Source organism: Ailuropoda melanoleuca, chromosome 2 (assembly GCF_002007445.2).
Source record: "Ailuropoda melanoleuca isolate Jingjing chromosome 2, ASM200744v2, whole genome shotgun sequence".
NCBI classification, from domain to species: Eukaryota; Metazoa; Chordata; class Mammalia; order Carnivora; family Ursidae; genus Ailuropoda; species Ailuropoda melanoleuca.
This window is the reverse complement of record NC_048219.1, coordinates 137,975,231-137,997,513: the sequence shown is the minus strand read 5'-3', so window position 1 is coordinate 137,997,513 and position 22,283 is coordinate 137,975,231. Positions and strand designations below refer to the sequence as shown.

The following is a 22,283-nucleotide window of genomic DNA, read 5'->3' as shown; positions in this document are numbered from 1 at the left end:
TTAGATCTTATGAATTTATTAATATGCTTATTTGTATGGTAATGGGATCAGAGTTTTTTAGATTTAAATTAACAGATTTTTTATTTTTAAAAAAATTGTAAGGATTTTATTTATGTATTTGAGGGGGGTGGGTGCGGCAGAGGGAGAGGGAAAGAGAATCCTCAAGCAGACTCCACACTGAGTGCAGAGACCCATGCGGGGCTCGATCCCAGGACCCTGAGATCATGACCTAAGCTGAAATCAAGAGTCAGACGTTTAACCAACTGAGCCACCCAGGTGCCCCAACTAATTTTTAAAAAAGAAACAGTGAAATTAATGTTGATACCATCTAATTTTTGGAATTCCTAATCCCAAGTAGCATTTTACAGTACTTTAAATATGTGGGATATTCTAATCCCAAGTAGATTTTAAAGCATTTTAAAAAGTTAACTGAATTCCACAAGCCCAACACTGGCAAAACCCTTTCTTTTTCTCATTTTATGGAGGCGTTCTAACCTTATCTGTTGACTGGGAAGTGTTCTATCTTAATGTTGCAATGCAAAAGGTTTACTTACATAAAGGAATTATCTCCACCTTGTGGTCTCTTCGAGTTTTGACTCTGGGCATTTAGAAGAGATGGTTGCATAAGAAGCTTGCACTTCCAGATGCTAAGTGCAATGACATGAGACCAAGGTCTCCTAGTTAGCTGGTAACAAGCTAAGACTGCAGCCTGTTTCTTCCCACTCTCCACACTGTGCTTTGGACTCCCGTAAGTGGAGTCAGATCTTAACTATAATGCTGATAAAATTAAATGGAGGATTAGCGGAAACCTACAGGCCAAAGGTGCCAGTCTCTGATATCGAGACATCTCTCCCAGGGAAACTAAAAAAATAGAATCTATAGGAGTTCATGTCAAGGTCAAATGTTTGAAACCCATCACTTCATCACAGCTAACTTAGAAGATAGAGTTTAAGCATTGCTTAAGAAGACAGAGACAGGACCCTTACAAATGACTTTCAGTGCATATCCATTTGGAGAACCTTGGCTCCTTTGTCACAGTTATCATTTCTTATCATCAAATCTTAAAGTCATTATTGAGGCAGGAGATCCCTGTGGATTGGCACACAGAAACCAGTGTAACAAAGTATAGAAAGCAGGACATAAGATTTAAATAGGAAGTTATATTTTCACCTGACCTATAAGAGGAGATGGAAGGAAGGAAACTGGGGAAAGCCCAGTGTCTACCACTGAACCATCTGCATAGGGAAGCTCAGTATTTTTTTTTTAAATAAGTGTCTTATTGAATGTATGCACCATGGGCATAAAGGTTTCATTCATTCTTTTATCCAATAAAGATTGATTGTACATCTGTTGTGTGCCAGAGATTGTGTTATGGATGCAAAGATGGACAAGAGCCACCACCGTCCCTCTCCCTGCACTGGAGTTACTAGCAGAATACTTCTTTACATGTGATAAACACATATGCGTGGTGCAACTTGACCTTGCTACAATAAAGGGAACATATCAACTTTTATAATTTCACCTCTCTCTGTGAGTTACTGGTTTGCCACAAATACAGGGAAGACGAGTAAATAGTCTTTAGCTTTTTTTTAGATGACTAAATTTGTCTTTAGCTTTGCAAAAATCAAAGGAAAAAATCTTCTATACATAATGGCTTTATATTTTGTATTCTTCCATTCTTCTACTATTCTTTTTTAAAATTCTCCTACTATTTTTTTTTTTAGCTATATCATATAAGTCAATCAGAAGTCAGTTACTCAGAGACAGATTTTCTAGTTTTTGCATCATTCAGGCCTGATGGAGGTGGGTCAGGGGACAGTTTTCCTTAAAGTCAAACTTCTAGTGAAAGGGGACAAAAGAAAATTATTTAAATCAATTAAATTTTGCCTCTTGTTAGTTTATCTTGGAGTGATAACTACTGGAAAAAAGTCATTTCATATTATTTTTAAATGTCTCAGGTATTGTTGCTTAGGGTTAGGGATACCTTCAAGAGTCAGAAGGCCAAGGAAATTTTGTCATGTCAGGCTGTGAGTGGGCTGTTTCATAGGGCAGTGGTTCTAGGAAATGCTGGAGTTTGATGTAACTGGATGGTACAGCATACCTGACACTTTCCAAACCTAGAATCATGGAATCCTAGGCATTCAGCTCTGGAAGGAGCCTTGGAAATTACGTAGTACTGGGAATCTTGCAGACTGGGCTTTATTATTAGAATACCTGAGGAGTATTTTTAAAACACAGATTCATACTCAGGCTTACTAAATTTGAATTTCTGGTGATTGGGACCCAGGAATCTGTATTTTTAATCATCGATCCACCATAAGTCTGGCAAGCATCCTCATCTGGACATCAACCACTGTCTAGAGCTGGAAAGGGTCTAAATTTTGCTCTATTGCAAGCTTGCAAGTTAGCCTGACACAATTTCATGGCTGCTGGCAGAACATACAAGAGCTCTGAGCCAGAGACAAAACCTTTATTACTCACGGCAAGAGTAGTAACCAGAGTATATCATTTGCACAGTTCCCCAGCCCAACCCCCAGATTTAAAGAGGGCCGGATGATACCAGCAAATGAAGCGGTGTGTTACAGGAGAGAAATCCTGAGCCGGAGGAGCTTGATTCTTTTATAATGGGCAGTAAACACATCTGCTCTTTTCTTGGGATGGAGATACCATCTTTGTCCTCCAAGGCTATTTGCTATGCAAACATCCTTGAAAAATAGTCTGAACAGAGGTAGTCAATGCCTCTGCATAAGATGTGCAGAAACACAAGACACCCATAGAGAGTTGTCTTCCCAAAACAGCTTAGTTCAACCATCTCATTTTGAGGATGAGGAACTGAGCCCCAGAGACCTAAATTGCTTGGTGATGTATTCCATGGGTGGCTACATTGGGCTCATCCAAGAACTCTGTTCTTTCTATGCTTGTTCTACTCGTGCTTTCCTAGGCACCCCTCTTCTTCCCTGGAACTGATTTCCTAGAGTTAGTAAGTTGTCAGAGATGAAAGTATTGAACAGAAGGATTTGCTGCATGAATGTATAGTGATAAGTGCAAATGTTGAGGGCAGGCCAAGAGAGAATTTGAAATGGAGGCAATAAGAGATCCATCACCAGCCAAGCTGCCTTCCTCCACCCTAGTTGGCTTGCAATGATAATGAGATGACACAAGGTTTTATTTAAATTAAATTGGGAATGTGGCCTTTGACTTTGGAAGCAAAAGGAATGTATTTGAATTTCCTTGCTGTTGTCTGTTCCTGACATTCAACTACCTAAAGGGTAAATTACTATGTATTAATGAAAGAGAGCACTAATTAACAGTTTTATAGTCAATTTGTTATAATATTTTTAGTACATTTTAATAGAAAAAGTAAAAAAATTTAATGCAGATCTATATAAGCCACCTAAAATTCTTTCTTAAATGAAGTGAGTAATATTTAACAAATGATTGAACAATTAGTCCTATACATCAAGCACTGAGTCATATCCATAGGAAGGGGAAATGATAGTAAAAATGATGGGATTCTGAGTACAATATTTGCTTTCAAGGGGATAAAAATTTGTTAGCTCTGACACTTCAATGACAACTAAAGAGATCAGAATAGGGAAATAATAAAATAGTTTTCATGCCTTGCAAAGAATATGTAGAATTTAGAAATCCCGAATGGATTACCATTAACTTCTGGGCACTAATTAAGGAAAATCTTATAGAAAGCATGTAAATGATAACTGTTGACACCGTTTAATACATTTTAATAATTACTTTGCCATGTTTCAGATACACAGCCCTGCCTTAGCGCTTTAGTCAGTTACTAGATTGTAGAACTTTGCCATTTACGAAGGATATACCTTGAAATTTTTGTGAGTCCTCAAATATATAAATACCACCATAGGCCAAAAGCTTTTTAAAATTGGATGGCTTACTTTTTTCAAAGATCCAACATATTAATTGCTCCCCTAGAGTTAACACATATCTAATCGTGAAATGAAAACCACAAGCTTGTTTTCAGATGAGTATCCACGTAGCACGTCCCTTCCAAGTCACGGCATGGTCTCAAGCAATTCAAAAACCATTTCTTACAAAACAACGAATCACTTGGAGGAAATCAGTGGGGAGAAGAACCTGAGAGACTATGGACTCTGGGAAACAAACTGAGGGTTTTAGAGGGGCGGGTGTGGGGGAATGGGTTAGCCCGGTGATGGGTATTAAGGAGGGCACGTATTGCATGGAGCACTGGGTGTTATACGCAAACAATGAAGCATGGAACACTACATCAAAAGCTAATGATGTACTGAATGGTGACTAACATAACATAAAAAAAAATCACTGCATCTCATAGAACTTTGAGGTCACTCATAACCAATCAAACCATGACTTTTTAAATCTGTGAACGCCAGAGGGACTTCTGTATAATGAAAGAACATATGCAAAAATGTCTTCATGTACCTCAGGATGACTAATGTAACTCTTTCTCCCCTCAAGGGCAAGGACATTCCTGTGGAAGAAGAAATTGAACCTGCCCCGGTTCGGAGGATTCTGAAATTCAATGCTCCAGAGTGGCCCTACATGCTGATAGGGGCCGTGGGTGCCGCTGTCAATGGGTCGGTCACACCGCTCTATGCCTTTTTATTCAGCCAGATTCTTGGGGTAAGCAAACAGCTGGATTAGCTTTATTCTGATATTTTTTGTTTTCCTATCAGTGGATATTGTCATTTTGAAGGGTTGGCTCTGTATTTTAATGGATTTAGCTTTCTTTTCCTCATCTCTAAAGAATTCAAAGTGCTCTGAGTCTCCATTACACAGAAGGTAAGAAGGGGAAGCTGTGCGCTCTCATTTGGGCTGGCAGGATACTCGTCCAGGCATCGCGTCTGTAAAAACTGCAGTATGGCTGCAAATTCAGTGTCAGGAGAGGGCAATTTCCCTATATGCAAACAAAATCAGAATGCAAAGCAGGTTTGTTGAATAATACAGAAGGATTTTACGGCCATTTGATCTTGCTGAGACAGCTGAGGTGCAGAGTTTGCTTATAAAAGCAGGTGTGAGTACACGTTGTAGAATTGTCTGCTCTGCTGATTGCACCCTTGAAATGGCAAGGCGGGAAAGGAAACAGGAAAAGGAAGAGAGAGGTAAAATAAAGGCATGGGTAAAGAATAAGCTTATTTCAATTTTTCACTTGCTAGGAGTTTTGATAGTCTCCATCTGACTTCGTTGCTACAGTGAAAAATAATAACTATAAGCATTAATTGATACTATCTAAGCACTTTATATATAATAGTTCACTAAATTTTCCTAGTAACCACCTGAGGGGGGTATTCTTCTTGTTCCTGTTTTTACAAAAAAGTGAACCAAGGTATACAGAACTTAGAATAGCAAATAATGGATCTGGGATTCAAACCCAGTGTGACTGGAGAGCCAGGTTCTAATAAAACTCTTGTTGCAAAATTAGTTATCAAAATGCTGCCAAAGTTTTTTAGTTGAAATTTAACCCCACACGCAAATCCCATGAGATCAACAAGGAGGCAAACCTAGAATCTGGATTACTTTATTAATCTGTTCATGGTGAAACGGGCATTAGGTGGAAGGGCCAGGAGCAGAACCCAGCTTTTCCGAAGCTAGGCTAGAGGATTTGTCAGGACACCGCACTGTCAGAGCTTAGTAAGAGTCCTGAGTGTTAGTTTCCCTTCCTTCTCTTTCTTTTGTGGCATCTCTGGAAGAGGTCCTGACCACAAAAATGTCCCCATGGGCATGAATCATATTAGAAAGACCTGGACAGTCCACAAACAAGATCAAGTCAATTGTGTACAGAGGGCCTCAGCCACCGCTTTAACTGCCATACTGCCCCCTTGTGGTAAGTGAGGAAATCATGGTACTTTCAGAGAGGTAGGAAATTGGAAACCTGACTCTCAAACTCTGGTAAATTGAATTTCTGGTTGTGTGAAACCCTTTATGATGACAGTCTTTTAAATAATTAATTTATATTCTTTAATATATGGTAAGTACAATATCCTAAATATAATAGAAATGTTCTTTTACTTACTCAACAGATATTTGTTGCTTGTCTCCCGTAGACACTGTGCCAGGGACTTGGGATTGCATTCAGTCATGCCGCCTTCTCTAATAGAGCTTCTAGTCTATGAAGAGGACAGACATTAAACATAAAAATGTACTCACAATTCAGCAAATATTTATGAATCACTTATTGTTTGTCAGACATTGTTGCTGGGATTGAGGATAGAGGGAGGAACAAGAAAACCAAAGCCCCTCCCTGCTCTCATTATGATAATATTCTAGTAGGGAAAGGCTCTGGAAATGCATCTCACTGAGCAGTGATGAGAAGGAGAAGGTGTGGTGCATAGGGTTGAACTCTGTAAAGACCCAACTATGCCCTAGATGTTTGCTTTTTTTTTTTTTTTAAAGATTTTATTTATTTATTCGACAGAGATAGAGACAGCCAGAGAGAGGAGGGAACACAAGCAGGGGGAGTGGGAGAGGAAGAAGCAGGCTCATAGCGGAGGAGCCTGATGTGGGGCTCGATCCCATAACGCCGGGATCACGCCCTGAGCCAAACGCAGACGCTTAACCGCTGTGCCACTCAGGCGCCCCTAGATGTTTGCTTTTAAAATAAATCTGGGATACCATCTTCTTCTTCTTTTTTTAATAATAATATTTTATTATATTATGTTAGTCACCATACAGTACATCCCTAGTTTCTGATGTAAAGTTCCATGATTCATTAGTTGCGTATAATACCCAGTGCACCATGCAATACGTGCCCTCCTTAATACCCATCACCAGCCTGTAAGTCAAGCAGAAAAAGACAATTATCATATGGTTTCATTCATTTATGGGACATAAGAAGGAGGAAGATCGGTAGGAGAAAAAAGGGATAAAGAAAGGGTGGGGGTGGTAATCAGAAGGCGGAATGAAGCATGAGAAACCATGGACTCTGGGATAGGCTGGTGGGGTACCATCTTCTTTTCTGATCATCACTTTCTTAGAAAAACAGAGCAGAGAATATACTCACTTAGCCTTACCCAAACCCTGTACATGAGCTGCTGTGGAAAGAGTGCTGGATTCCCAGCCAGGAGATCTTTTTCTCTGAAGCTGGCTCTTCTAGATACTTACCAAGCACTCTATGCCCTGGGTCACACCATGCCATTTCTCTGGGCCTTGGGTTCCTCAACAATAAAAGGAAGGATTGACAAAAATGGTTTCTTTTTTTTTTTTTTTAAGATTTTATTTATTTATTTGACAGAGATAGAGACAGCCAGCGAGAGAGTGAACACAAGCAGGGGGAGTGGGAGAGGAAGAAGCAGTCTCATAGCAGTGGAGCCTGATGTGGGGCTCGATCCCATAACGCCGGGATCACGCCCTGAGCCGAAGGCAGGCGCTTAACCGCTGTGCCACCCAGGCGCCCCGACAAAAATGGTTTCTAAGATACCTTCCAGCTCTATTAGTCTATGAAATGGCCAAGTCAGAAAAAATTGATGATTCAGTTATAACCCCTCCTCTCCTAGAGCTCCCCCCCCCCCAGTTGCTGGTAGTGAGAATAGGCTCTGTAATTCTTCGGGTCACAACCAGAAATCCTAGGAAAAACTTATCCTCAGCAATTAGCTTGAGGGCTGCGGTATCAGGGTAACAGGATCTAGTTGGTGAAATCCAAAGTCTGCTCACGGCTAATGTTCTCACAGGGTTCTATTTGCTAAGTGAATGATGCTAAACGAAGTACTATTTTCCTCTCTGATAAAGAAGATCATTTCTGTTTGTCTCTGAGCATAATTACCACATATTCATCAGTAGATTTATGATACTTTCATCTCACAGGGTATAATCATGAGTCAGATAATAGTCTGTTTGTAATTACGCTATTTTCATGCTGACCTACCTCAAGGGCACAATACTCACATTTGGTGTACTGAGACCACAGTTTGGAACATAGACCCAGAGAGCGATTGGACACTATTAGGAGCCCGGTTGCTAATCAAGCGAAGCATTGATGGTCACCATGAACAGATTAATAAAGTTATCCAATCAAAACATAATTGATCTGATTCACTTTCTGTGGGTCTAGTTGACTCGGAAAGTGTACTCGGCAGAGCAATGTGGATGTAGCCTGTGGGGAGAAAGCAGAAACTGTGGAGCCAGCCAGCCCTGCATCTGTAGGAAGCCTCTGCTCTGTATGCTCTGTTTGCATTGGAACAAGTGGCTGTTCCTTGATGAGTCTTAGCTTCCTCATCTGTAATGAGGGGCAAGAAAATCTACCTCACTGGGTTGTTTTAAGCAGCCTAATTTAAGGAAATCTTCGTTTAAGTTAAAGTAGGCTAAGTAACACATTTGGCATCTGGTAAATAGCAAGAGTTTAGTGAATGTTTCTTTTCTCCTAAACAAACATACTGCTACAAAAATGGCGCAGATGTGTCATAGAAGAACCTATGAATGGGCAGCCTTTTGGGTTGCATTTTCAACAAAGATATACAGAGGACTCGTGGAGTAGAATTTTGGGGAAAAGGTTATGGGTAGACAGATGCCCAATCTTGAACTGGACAGTCGTGTGGATTTCACATTAGCCAAATATTTGTTTAACACTGAGAAGATATGTAATGCCAGGAACCAAAAGAGCCTGCCAGGAAGAAAACCACTGGAATGGGGAAAATAGACATTTCCTTATCTAATAGTAACCACTAGCTAAATGAACTTGAACAGCAGGCTTGATATTTTGGGCTCTAGTTTTCCATCTATAAAATAAGAGTTAATTTGTTATATAACGATATAGTTATATTTATATTTGTTATATAGTTACTTGGATTAACTATAGTTAATATGGTCCTATAGTCCACTGTGGAATCTTCTGAACCCACTTCCACCTGTATTAAGAACCATGAAGACCCTAGCAACTGTCCTTGAAACAGTAAATCTTATTCATCTAGAACTCCCCCCTCCACTTTGGAATTTGTGATGATTTGAATAGGTTACTTTGTTTTACAAAAAAGGATTTGTTAATGGAGTAGTATACGTTGTCTTCAAGAGATTTATTTGGTGCAGTGGCAGGTGCTCAGTACATATTTACTGAACAAATGGTTTCTTTTGAGCAACTGCTTGTTAGCCTTGTTCTAGTTACTTAAATTAATTTAGAACAATAAATAAGGCTGTCTAATGCATACTTTTTCTGAACTCAGAGTTCCCTCACTTAGCCAAAGTTAGGAAGTTTTGTTGTACCTGAAATCCATTTCATTGTAGGGCAATGTCATTAGAATATGCAGTTGTTCTCCCCTTGTTTTATTGCAACAGCTGAGTCCCCAGTCAGTTGCTTGAGCATACGTCTGCAAGTTCAGAATACACTTAAAAAGTATAGTTTACTCCCGATTATAGATTCAAAAAACCCCATTCACAACTTCTGTAGTTTTTTTGAGGGGGTGGGGGCATGTTTGCAACTTCTCCTGATTTAGAAACAACCACCTCAGCCTCGGATGGATGGAAAGTATTTTTAATCCTAAACCAATTCCAGTTAATGCCTTGATAGCTAGTTGCTTTTTTAATGATGCTATTATTCATATATATATGGAACTACTAACAGGTATGGTACCTGAGTGGGAAAATCATCGTTATTGCTTCTATTATTTGAGAAGGACAGAAATCATGATAATACTCTGTGCTTTGTTCCAGATACCATTTTCATCTTCCTCCCTCCCTCCCTTCCTTCTTCCCTCCCTTCCTTCCATCTTTCCTTCCTTATTTCTTTTTCTTACTACATAAAGGATTTGTGATATTTAATCATATTTTTCATCTGTAGCAATGAAAAGCCAACACAATTGCCTACATCAGGCTAAGAAACAAGACCAAAATTCTGCAAATTGTTGCTATTAGTTTTCATTTGCCAAGTTTCCTTTCCCACGGGGAATTAAAGTACACATAGTCACAGTTAACTTTGGCTTAATTTCTAGTATGTTTTCTTAACCCAATGCTTAAGAGAAATTTCTTTTAAACATTTTGTTTCTTTTGCTATTGTTTGAAATAATAAAGTAATATCTTCACTTACTCCCTTGCAAAGACTTTTTCACTTCCTGATAAAGAAGAACAAAGGCTACAGATCAATGGCGTGTGCCTGCTCTTTGTAGTAATGGGCTGTGTATCCCTTTGCACTCAGTTTCTGCAGGTAAGGAATTTTATTTTTTGGTAAGTGATTTAGTTATTTCCTCCCTTTTCATGTTAAAATATCACTAAAGACTCCTTTATGTTTCAGGGATATGCTTTTGCTAAATCTGGAGAACTCCTCACAAAAAGGCTACGTAAATTTGGTTTCAGGGCAATGTTAGGGCAAGACATTGGCTGGTTTGATGACCTCAGAAATAGTCCTGGGGCACTAACAACAAGGCTGGCTACGGATGCCTCCCAAGTTCAAGGGGTAAGCTTTGGGGGGGGGGCCAGCAGTGTTATTAACTGGAGTAAACATTCTTTCCTTTGAGTATTCTGATAATGACCTCTATGTTTCCCATGAAATATGAACTCATGGGATTGAGATGTCCCAGAGCCACATTTCCCACCATTTGCAATACTGACACACAGCATCCTCTCCCCAGGCAATGTCCAGAATCAGCGCCATGAGTTAGATTTAGATTTCCTGCAAGTCTAGCAACTGAGAGCTTTCCTGAGACTCATTTCTCAGATCATTTTCAGGCTCAGAGGCTCAGATTCCACGAGACTTAATGGCGCCCCCCAGAGGCGGAAGCAAAGCCTCCTCACACAGGTGCCCAGTGTGCAGGTAGTCTTAGGAAAAGAGATCTGAGTTGCCTCTGTAAACGCCAGTCAGGAAACTGAAGAAAAGAAGTAAATGATTGCCATCTAGAATCCTGAGGCACCCATAGAGACAATGCTGTGATTTCTGGACCCCAGAACCTGCACCCTTGTTCAGGTGACCCATCCATTGTAAAGTGAGGCAATGCTTTTAGAAAACCAGGGGTTTGTCGTATTAAAGTGACAAGAGTCAAATGTGCCATCCAGCACCTCTACTCACTTTCTGTGGGAATAAAAAGAAAGAAAGAAAAGAGAGAGAGAGGAAGGAAGGAAGGAGGGTAGGAAGAAAGGCAGGGAGGCAGGGAGGCGAAAAAGGAAAATCACCGTTTGTGAGGTGATTCAACCCCCTCTGGATTGAAAAACTGAGTACTGTGTGTCTTGACTCCTAGCCAGTTCACCAAAAATAGGGACAATGGTGTGAGAGACATTCAGAGGAGCATGGGATCCTCTTCCCCAGAGCTTTTTTCTAGGTATACACATGTTTCTCACAAACTTTGGGTCACACTCTACATATTATTTTGTAATCTTTCTGTTTTTCCCCTACAACAATCTGATGTGAGCATATTTTGGTTATTATATATTCTTCTAGAGTAGATTTTTGTTGGCTGTATAATTCATCATTTTAATGTGTCATCATTTAAGAATTCCTTATTTAAATGTTTTTCTGTTTTTCCCCCTTATAAGCAACTTACATCATTTTACATCAAGCGTGGCATATCCTTGATTATTATTTTTTTGTTCTCAAAATATAATCACTGGATCAGAATGTATAATCATTTTGAAGGGTTTTAATGTGCATTGTCTTGTTGCTTGAGGAAAGTTTGTAGCAATTTCACTTTTACAATCTGAGTGTTCTAGTGTCCAGTTTACCTGACTCTTGAGTTTAGGTCATATAAATAAGCTATTACCTTATCGCTTCTATTTTTGCATCCTTCAATCGGCAAGCGGCTTTTTAAGGTTATTCACTCTCACTTGGACTCAGAGTAGTATCTGATCATCTTACAAAAATTTTACTTACTCTTTAAAAAAATGAAAAGTTTCTAAGAGTTTCTCTAATATTTTTGTTAAACCTTTTTTTTTTTTAAATGAGGTTGCTAACCTGGGTCAAATTTATTTTAATATTGGTGTAAGGTAGAAATCAAGGCTTTTTTTTTTTTCTTCAAGCTGGATAGAAAATATTCCCCCACCAAAATTTAATGTAGATTTCATTTTCCAGCTATTTGAAATCCTCCTGCCCATTGTGAATATCAACTTCCCACGGATACTTGGAGCTATGGGGATTCTCTTTTCTCTTTCATTGATCAGTTTGATTTATTCTGTGCCAGGACTTTACTGTTTTAGTTATGTAACTTTCTGATAAGTGTTTATTTTCTGGTAAGGTAGATCCTTGCACAATAATTTTTCCTCTTCAAAATTCTTTTATTTATTCCTGGACATTAATTATTCTAATGTACTTTAAAATCATCTTGGCTTCTTCAAAAATTTTATTTTGATTCCCATTGAATACATCCATACAGCCACCCACCCCCACCCCACACCTGAAGATTGCAGTTTGGGATGCTAAAAGTTCCCAAGAGAGACATACAAATAAGAATATACTATATGCTATGTATAGTATATATAATATACAGATACATTAACATATCAGTCTATCTTGTTCATTTTTTCTTATGTATTTTTCACTATTTTGAATGAATGTCATAGGTTGAGATTTGAGCTATTAGTTTTTGTATATTTATCTTATAGCCAACCACTTTTTCAAATTTTCTTATTAACTAATTTTTAAAAATTTAATATAGTCTTTTGAATTTCTAGGTATATAATCAAATTATATGCAAAAAAAGATAATTGTATCTCTTCTTTTTCTTTTTCAATACTTATACCAACTATTTTATTTTTTCATTTTATTTCATACTAGAACTTTCAAACACTTGAGTGCTAAGAGGAAGTAGAGGAGATTCTCATAAGCAAGACAAAAAAAACATAAAGTAGACTTGTCAGATTACATAAAAGCTTAAAACTTTTGTATAGACAAAGGATAACTTAGGAAAATATTTGTAACACGGATCAATATACCTAATAGGCCTAATATGTGTAGTGCTGCTGAAATTGGTTAGAAAATAAAAATAAACTAAATAATAAAGGTTAAAAAAGGTATATGGACAAGCAACAAAAAAAGAAATGCAATGGGACAATTAACAGATGAAGAATTGTACAACCTTATTAATAGAAAAATACTAATAAAACAATGAAACACCATTTTCCACCTATCAACTCAATAAAAACTATCATGAATGACAACTTCTTATACTTGTGAGGATGAGGAGAAACTGACACTCTCATAAAATAGTGGTTACAGTTTGAATTCTTCCAACATTTTTTAGAGAATAATCAGGTATGCAAATCCTCTGACTAAAATTCATATGAGTAAATTCTCTCCTGTTTTGTGACAATGTGCACTCAAGTATGTGTTTATATTGATCAAAAAATTAATAAAATCCCCTGAAAACTACCTGAATATCCACCAATAAGAAAATAGTTGAGTGAATACATCCATACTAAGGAAAATTAGGCAGCTATTTTTAAAGGTATTAATGTAATGATCTGGTGGGATGGTTATTTTACACTAAGTAAAAAAAATCAAAGTACAAAGTAATATCTAGACTGACCCTTTTTTGTGAAAATGTTCAGTGTTATATATGTACATATATTTTACATGTCTTAAGCTGCATTACTTTTTAAATTTTTAAAATTATTGATTGAATTAAATGTAAAAGAAAACAAAATAATTATATTCTAAAGAACTATGCAGCTATTTTCCAAATTCGCTTTAATGCCTGACTCTCCTTGCCACCTAGAAATTCTTTTGTTCTTTTTAACTGTGGTAAAATATACAAAACATAAAATCGACCATTTTAACCATTTTTAAGTGTACAATTGAGTGGCATTAAGTATATTCACATTGTTATGCAACCATCACCACTCTCCATATCTAGGACTTTTTATCATCCCAAATAGAAGCTCTGTACTAATTAAATATTAACTCTGCCCCCAACTCCTGATAACCAACATTCCATGCTGGCTCTATGAACTTGACTATTCCAGGAACCTCATATAAGCAGAATCAAACAATATTTGTCCTTTCGTGACTGGTGTATTTCACGTGGCTTAAGGTCCTCAAGGTTCATCCATGTTGTAGCCTGTGTCAGAATTTCATTTCTTTTTTAAGGCTTGAATAATATACCATTGTTTGTATAGACCGCATTTTATTTATCCATTCAGCTGTCAGTGGGCACTTGGGCTGCTCCCACCTTTTGGCTATTGTGGATAATGCTGCTATAAATATAGGTATACAAATAAATCCTTAATTAGCTTTTCATTCCTGTCTTCAAGGAAGTTATAACCAATGTACGGGAATTCTTGGGACCCGAGAGTTCATATTCCATTTGAGTCTTCAATACAGAATGAAGACGCAAATTATTCTTGCACAGCACTTCCTTAGACCTTCAGTTACCTAATAGCTTACCTGTGATTGTCTTGCATTCTTTATTTTTTAAAAAATGCTAAAGTCTCTATAATACTGGCAAAAATCTTGCAATTGTACCCATGCAAGTCTTTTCTATACAGAAGACACCAATTTTTGGTCACATCTGTATAGCTGCAACTGAAAGAAGAGTTGGAACCACCAAATAATTTTGAGTGTAAATAGTAATCACCACGAGTGTCCATTCTCCACCTATACTGAGACTGAATCCATTTTGTCCATTTTGCGTTGATTGAACAGCTAGTTACAAAATCAGCATGTGATTTTGTACCAATGAGCAGGTTAACTTCAATGAGAACAAAAGTGGGCTCTTATAATAGTCTTGTACAAATTTCAAAACTCTAATTATAGAACAAGCATCAATCTTCACTGAATAATAAGAAATATTACCATAAGACCAATGCCTGGGTATTTTCAAGCAGACCAAATGCACAGTCACCTGACATACATGGAGCGCTTGCTTAGGGCTGAGTTAATCTCCTGACTGCCCTAGCTCTCACACCCATGAAATGAGATCAGTCAATAGATGAGCTTCCACAAGGCTGTGAATAAAATGGACTTTTACTAATCCAGTCTTCAACTGCATTAGGGAGCTCATTATTTCAAAAAATCTTTTTAAACATAGAACTACCAAATGACCCAGTAATTCCACTCCTAGGCATATATCCAAAAGAAGGAAAGCAGGGACACAAACAGACGTTTGTACATCGATGTTCATAGCAGCATTATCCACGTGGTCAAAAGGTGAAACAATGCAAATGTCCATCAACAGATGAATGGATACACACGAGGTGATCTATACATATAATGAAATATATATTCAGCTTTTATTTTTATTTTTTTTAATTTTTTTTAAAGATTTTATTTATTTATTTGACAGAGACAGACAGCCAGTGAGAGAGAGAATACAAGCAGGGGGAGTGGGAGAGGAAGAAGTAGGCTCCCAGCGGAGGAGCCTGATGTGGGGCTCCATCCCAGAACACCGGGATCACACCCTGAGCCAAAGGCAAATGCCTAATGACTGTGGCATCCAGGCGCCCCTATTATTCAGCTTTTAAAGGAATGGAATTCTGATATGTGCTACAATATGGATGGACCTTGAAAATGTTCTGCTTACTAAAATAAGCTAGACACAGAAGGCTGTTGTATGATTCCACTTAGGTACTTAGAAGAGGCGAATTTATAGAGACAGGAACTCGAACAGAGATTCTCAGGGGCTGGGGAGAGGGAGCAAGAGGAGTTATTGTTTAATGGGTACAGAGTTCCTGTTATAGACGATAAAAAGATTTTGGGTATAGATGGTGGTGGTGATGGTTACACAACACTGTGAATGTATTTAATGCCATGGAATTGTATACTTATGAACAACTAAAATGAGAAACATCATGTTATACATATTTTATCAGAATAATTTCTTTTTTTGTATAAAATTGCCTTTTCACATAGTGGAATTTGATAAAAGAGACTGTGTGTCTCAGATCGTTTGATGGTTTTTGGTTTGCAGGCAGCCGGCTCTCAGATCGGAATGATGGTCAATTCCTTCACTAACATCACCGTGGCCATGATCATTGCCTTCTTCTTTAGCTGGAAGCTAAGCCTGGTCATAATGTGCTTCTTCCCCTTCTTGGCTCTATCGGGAGCCATACAGACCAGAATGTTGACAGGATTTGCCTCTCAAAACAGGGAGGCTCTGGAGATCGCCGGCCAGGTAACCTTACAGACCCAATCTTCCAACTGTCAGACAAACCGTCAAGAATGAGTAGTTCAAAGAGACTGAAGGAAGCTGTTAGCCTACAAATGTTCATCTTTGGAAGCCTCCCACTAGCCTTTTGTATCCGTGCCTTGGCCTGAAGGCTGTGACAATAAAGCTCTGATACTGTGAGTGTGAGCAGCTGGAGAGAAACAGTGGGGCAAACAGAGAGGGTTGCATATTCGATTTTCTCTCCAGTGGTTATTTTCTCCACATCCCGATTTGGTGTATTCTTATTTGCAAGAGTGGAAACTCCAGTTTTCTGTCTGCTTAGTTTCGCTAAACGGTTTCCCCAGGTCACGCTGCCCACACAGAGAGGAGCTATGATCTCTTGAATGGCACACGCTTTTATTTTTCACACTTCAGTGTCTGCTAGACTTATAACAAATTTCTTTCCCAAATGGAACGATGACATTCAGTTTAGGTCTCGAATACTTAGTTTTCAGTGATGCACTTTTGAAGTGTGTTCTAATGAATATCTGGGTATCGGGTAAATGAGGAGATGGCGGCATAGGCATTTATCAGGTATAAGAAATCATGCGCACACACACACATATACACACCTTTACTCTTTTAACAAATTTACTGTTCTCTAGGTTTTGTCTCTTAAGAGAGGGAATGTGAACATTGCCCAAGAAGACAGAAGCCAAGAAGATTTCATATACTGATGGCAGAGAGTTGCCCACCTTTGTGCTATTTTAGAATAAGATATGCTAATTCAGAAACAGTGATGATTTCCCCTAGCGTATGGATTGAAACAAAGGCAAATTCATAGCTGGAGTAAAGATCAACTTTATAACTTATATAATATTTGTTCAGTTTTTTTTAAGAAAATAGAATCATATGTTGAACTTACATCGTTAAGTATCTTTTGCGTCGCAAGACACCTAAAGATACCGTTTTAGACATTTCAAATAAATTCATGAAAAAGCTAGAAAGCTTTCAAGGATCAGCGTGGGTACATTTCCCCCCTTCTCTCTTCTACAAGTGGAGGCAACAAAGCCATGTTAGTATTGAATAGAACTTGAGTTTAACCGACTCGTGGTCCAGGTCCGCGGACCTCCCAGAACTTCTCTGTGCTCCCAGATGATGCCTCGGCCGCAGAGCCGTACCACCTTCTGCCATTTGCGCCAGATCGAGTCCATGTAGCCGCTGAAATGTCACGAGAGTAGTTATTTCTGCTCTTTTATTTCTAAGCCTCTTCTTCACTTTTCAGATTACAAATGAAGCTCTCAGTAACATCCGCACTGTCGCTGGCATCGGAAAGGAGCGGCAGTTTATCCAGGCATTTGAGATGGAGCTGGAGAAGCCGTTCAAGACCGCCTTTCGAAAAGCCAACGTGTACGGATTCTGCTTCGGGTTTTCCCAGTGCATAGTGTTTGTCGCGAATTCGGCTTCCTACAGATACGGAGGTTACTTAATCCCCAACGAGGGGCTCCATTTCAGCTATGTGTTCAGGTGAGGACTATCAGGCCAAGGTCATGACAGCCCCACACTCTAGGGAGCAAGAGCCTGGCTCTGTAAGGTAGCTTCCGCTGCTTAACCGAACCAGACCAACCTTGGTGTCTTCAACAGTGGGGGCTTATGATTTCTCAAGATTCTGTGGGTTGTCAGGATGGTTCTTCTGGACTGGACCGATTCGGTCAGGCTTCTGCGTGCCTTCTGTCTCCACATGGCCTCTCTAGCGGGTGGGCTCGTTTTCTTCACATCACGGCCTCAGTATTCCAAGCACAACAAGAGAGAGCCAGCCCCGTTCCACAGTGTGAAAGGACTTTGCAAGTCCTTTGGGGCATCAGATTTTCTAATATCTCTTTGGCTGAGGAAAGTCATACCACCAAGCCCAGATTTAAAGAAAAGAGAAGGGAATCTACCTCTCAATGAGAGGACCTGATTGTGTTTCTCCATTACTGTCACACTGCTGTCACAATTCTGACCCCTGGATGTCCTACAGTTCAACTTAATTCTGACCCCAGGTCCCGGGAGATAGAGTGATATCCCATCGGTTAAGGGCTCTGTCCTGCAAGACTGCCCATATCACCTTCCTTAGACCCTCAGACACCCTATCTTTCCCGAGGTCGGGGGCAGGGATAGAACTGAAACTTCCACCCCTCTAATTGTGTGGTTGCTTCCCCTGGCAACCAGCCCCCAGCCTTAGGTTAGTTACTAGGGGCCTTCCAAAGTCACCTCATTAACATAACCAAAGACACCTTGGTCACTCTCCAAATTTAGGAGCTTCCAAGGATTTAAAACCTCTGTGACAGGAATGGGAGCCAAAAACCAAACAGATGTTTCTTACTATAAATCACAGTATCACAGAGGAGTAAAAGAGTCACATTGCAAAGGGATGTGTACAGAGTAACGGGATGACTGAACCATTTACACAGTCTGCCATACTGGTTTACGCTGAGAAAATCTAGAGGCCTTGGATCAGTTTTTTGAACCATCTTACCTGAACTCTATTTCTTGCAAGAAGGGCATGTTTCCAGCTGAATCCTGCTAGCTACGTAGAGACAGCAAAGGCCAGGACAGGGGAATTATGTTCCTTTCTTATAGTCCACACCTGCTCTTCTGATAAGATTAGCTTTGAATGCAGTTTCTCACATTTCTAGAGGTGAGAACCAAAGGATGTCCAGGTACCAAGGGATTGGGGGCGCATGGATTTGGCTATAGAGTGGTGGGGTGGGGGATGTTAGAGGGATGAGGGGGAGGTGGTCTGAGAAGGCCTTGGAAGGACGTTAGGAAAAGTGGTCCCAACAGAAATCTGTTCTTTTGGGGCCATTCTCAAGCTATGAGTTCTGTCTTCTTGCCTTCTATATTTCTTCTAGAAATACAGAAGAAATTTTTTCTTCTGCCCTGCTAGACCCACCCCAATCAGGAAAGCCTCTTTTCTAAATTTTGGCGTACTGAGAGTTGTGAACCCCCAAATCAGAAATCACAAACTGTTGCCTTGTTAGTTCATGTGGGATACTTGAAGAATTATTCCCAATATGTAAAAATTGGGAAACTATAGAAAATTCCCAACTTCTGGCTTCTCTTTAAAAACTGAAAGATCACCTTCCACCATTTTATTCCAGATTTTTTTTTAACTTTTTTTTTTAGATTATTTATTTATTTATTTGACAGAGAGACAGCCAGCGAGAGAGGGAACACAGGCAGGGGGAGCGGGAGAGGAAGAAGCAGGCTCCCAGCGGAGGGAGTCTGATGTGGGGCTCGATCCCAGAACGCCGGGATCACGCCCTGAGCCAAAGGCAGACACTTAACGACTGAGCCACCCAGGCGCCCCAATTCCAGGTGTTTTTCATTGCTTTAAGCTTTGGGCTGGGCTCCTAGAGATGTTTGGGTTTGCGTGTCGGGCCTAAAGGAATTCCTGCTCATGCACTGAGCAGTAAAACACACAAACACACTGCCCTCCACCACCACTGAGGCAGGCCCTCTGCTCATGGCGATGCAGGCGGTCAGCCCGAGGATGCTCCTCGCATCGTCATCTATTCAGCACAGGGAGCTCTCTGTCACCGTATTAATCGCTCATGTATTCACTCACCCATTTGCTCATTAATTATGCACCCGGTGCATGTAGTTAAAGGCTGTAGAAGCAAACAGATGATTCTATCTTCCCACCGTGTCTGAAGCATGAATGACATGCGTGCTTGGTACAGAAGGACGCTTATATCACGAATCATCGTCTTCTACATACTTACCAGAGATTCAAAGAATGCTAGCTTTGTAAGAACTCAGCTCAATCTGGTGATCTTTCAAGCCCCCTCCCTCCTTCCCCCCCCCCCAAGAAGTCTTTTTTCTCCCAAACAAGTTTTTGGAGAAGAGGCTATTGCAGCTAAAGCAGGGTTTGGAGGTGTGAACGCCCCTTGTTCAAGTCTCCCCTCACCATTTTCACATAGAACACACTTGCAAACTGCTAGTCTTGCCAAGCCCCCATTCCCAGACGTGTCTCAGGTGACCTGCTCAAGGCTGCTCCGTTCTTTCCTAGCAGAGCCAGAGCCGCCCTCCCCCCAAGCCTGCCTCTTAGGCTGTCACCCCCCCCCCACGCCTTCTCTACCCGGGTGTCTGCCCTATTGCAGGGTGATCTCTTCAGTTGTTCTGAGTGCCACAGCTCTTGGAAGAGCCTCCTCTTACACCCCTAATTACGCCAAAGCGAAGATATCAGCTGCACGCTTCTTTCAACTGCTGGACCGACAACCCGCAGTCAGGGTGTACAGTAGTGCAGGTGAAAAGTGGGTAAGTACTGAGGGGGCTACGGGGGGGGGGAGGCCTATGCCTATGGGNCCCACGCCTTCTCTACCCGGGTGTCTGCCCTATTGCAGGGTGATCTCTTCAGTTGTTCTGAGTGCCACAGCTCTTGGAAGAGCCTCCTCTTACACCCCTAATTACGCCAAAGCGAAGATATCAGCTGCACGCTTCTTTCAACTGCTGGACCGACAACCCGCAGTCAGGGTGTACAGTAGTGCAGGTGAAAAGTGGGTAAGTACTGAGGGGGCTACGGGGGGGGGGGGGCCTATGCCTATGGGTGTGTGTGTGTGTGTGTGTGTGTGTGTGTGCAGAATGGCCATTGGGGCTGGTCAGATGATACCACTTAGCTCTTCAGTTCCTGTAGTTTGTGGGTCCATTCATAGGCACTCAGAAGGCACCGACAGTAGATTTATAAATGGAAAGGAATGAAGTAAATTAGCATGAAAATTATTCATAAAGCTGGCATTTGAGCAAGGCAGTGATATCCAGGGAATGCTGAATTCTGTGTAATGTAAAACACACTTAGTTCCAGAATGAATGAAGCTGGATGTCTTTTGAAACCTACCCAACCACCATGTTTTCTACCAATGTTCTGGTACGGGATGTAGAAAAACCAGTTCTTCCTGTCCAATAATATTGACTTAATCCATGTTTGTCTAGGTTCAAGTTTTAGCTCATGTGAACTCCAGAACACTAATTTGATCTCAACAAAGTATCTTTTCCTTTGATAGTCCTCACAGGTGTTTTTTAATCTTTCCTGCCTATTTTTTAAAAATATTCCAGTGTGTTTGAGAGAACAACACTAAACTAAACCCTAGTAAAGCTGAATGAAATTCAGAAATCTTTGTAAATTGGTTAACTGACCTGTTCCTCCTGTTGTTATTAAATGTCTATCGCTTTCTGTAATTCACAATTCGGATAGTACAACCGAGGGTATCCACTTTTGCAACACAGGGTGCAAGTAACTTTCTGAGTCATTTGAAGGTAATGCTATTATTCCATATCTTCAGGGGGAGCAGAACTCTAGGGGTTTGGACGGTTCCTGGCTTCTGTGATGGAATCATATCTTCTAGTCGTTCTTTTCCATTCAGAACGTCAAGGAATGGATGATGAGGAAATCCCTTTAGGTTAGAATGGGAATGAGAGGTCACCTATCTTTCATTCCACCCCTCAAACCTCCCTTTATTCTCTACCTGCCAGAATAGGGAACAGGACCGCATCGCATCAAGGGGCTGTCTTCAGACTTCGCACTATGGCAGCGTGCTGTGCTGTTGAAAGTATCTTAAGCAAGGACTAAAACTCAGATTTAGCTGCATTTTCAGTATGCTAGATTCTAGTAGGAACATATGTAAGTCCCATCTTCCCATCCACAGGACAACTTCCAGGGCCAGATTGATTTCGTTGACTGTAAATTTACATATCCTTCTCGACCTGATATACAAGTGCTGAACGGTCTCTCAGTATCAGTTCATCCAGGGCAAACGCTGGCCTTTGTTGGAAGCAGCGGATGTGGCAAAAGCACCAGTATTCAGCTGTTGGAACGTTTCTATGACCCTGACCAAGGGAAGGTGGTAAGCAATACACATGCCTTGGAGATTTTCGCTTTCTGCAGAATGTCTCGGACCCCTTCAAAGTGGTTCCAAGATCACGAGCCTTGCCAGATTCTCTCTAAAGTGCTTGCCCTGGACACTTACTCCTGTCATTTCCAGTCATTTGCTGGTTGACCTGAGTCTACCTACCACTTTCTAACATCATATTCTTCCCAGTTCCAGATGGCCTGCTGACCAGTTAGACAAAGCAAACTGGGCGCGCTGCAAAGCTGGAGATGAGTGTGTTTCACAGAAGTGCTCACTTACCTGTAAATGGAGCGGAAAGTACAAACTAATCCAGAAACTAATGACCGCGAAGGGAAAAACTGACAGGGGTGATAAGGAACGCAATGATAAATAAGCAAGAGGGGGG

General features: G+C 40.3%; 1 protein-coding gene across 1 annotated transcript in view; it reads left to right on the top strand.

Moving 5' to 3' along the window:
• ABCB11 (ATP binding cassette subfamily B member 11) overlaps positions 1-22,283 on the top strand; it is an 83,384-nt gene that overhangs the window by 48,541 nt on the left and 12,560 nt on the right. Inside the window, exons 19-25 of the mRNA XM_034654698.1 lie at positions 4,474-4,638; positions 10,040-10,144; positions 10,232-10,393; positions 15,831-16,034; positions 17,293-17,534; positions 20,153-20,309; positions 21,695-21,892. Coding sequence (XP_034510589.1) covers positions 4,474-4,638; positions 10,040-10,144; positions 10,232-10,393; positions 15,831-16,034; positions 17,293-17,534; positions 20,153-20,309; positions 21,695-21,892 — 1,233 coding nt within the window. The remainder of the gene's footprint in view (positions 1-4,473; positions 4,639-10,039; positions 10,145-10,231; positions 10,394-15,830; positions 16,035-17,292; positions 17,535-20,152; positions 20,310-21,694; positions 21,893-22,283) is intronic.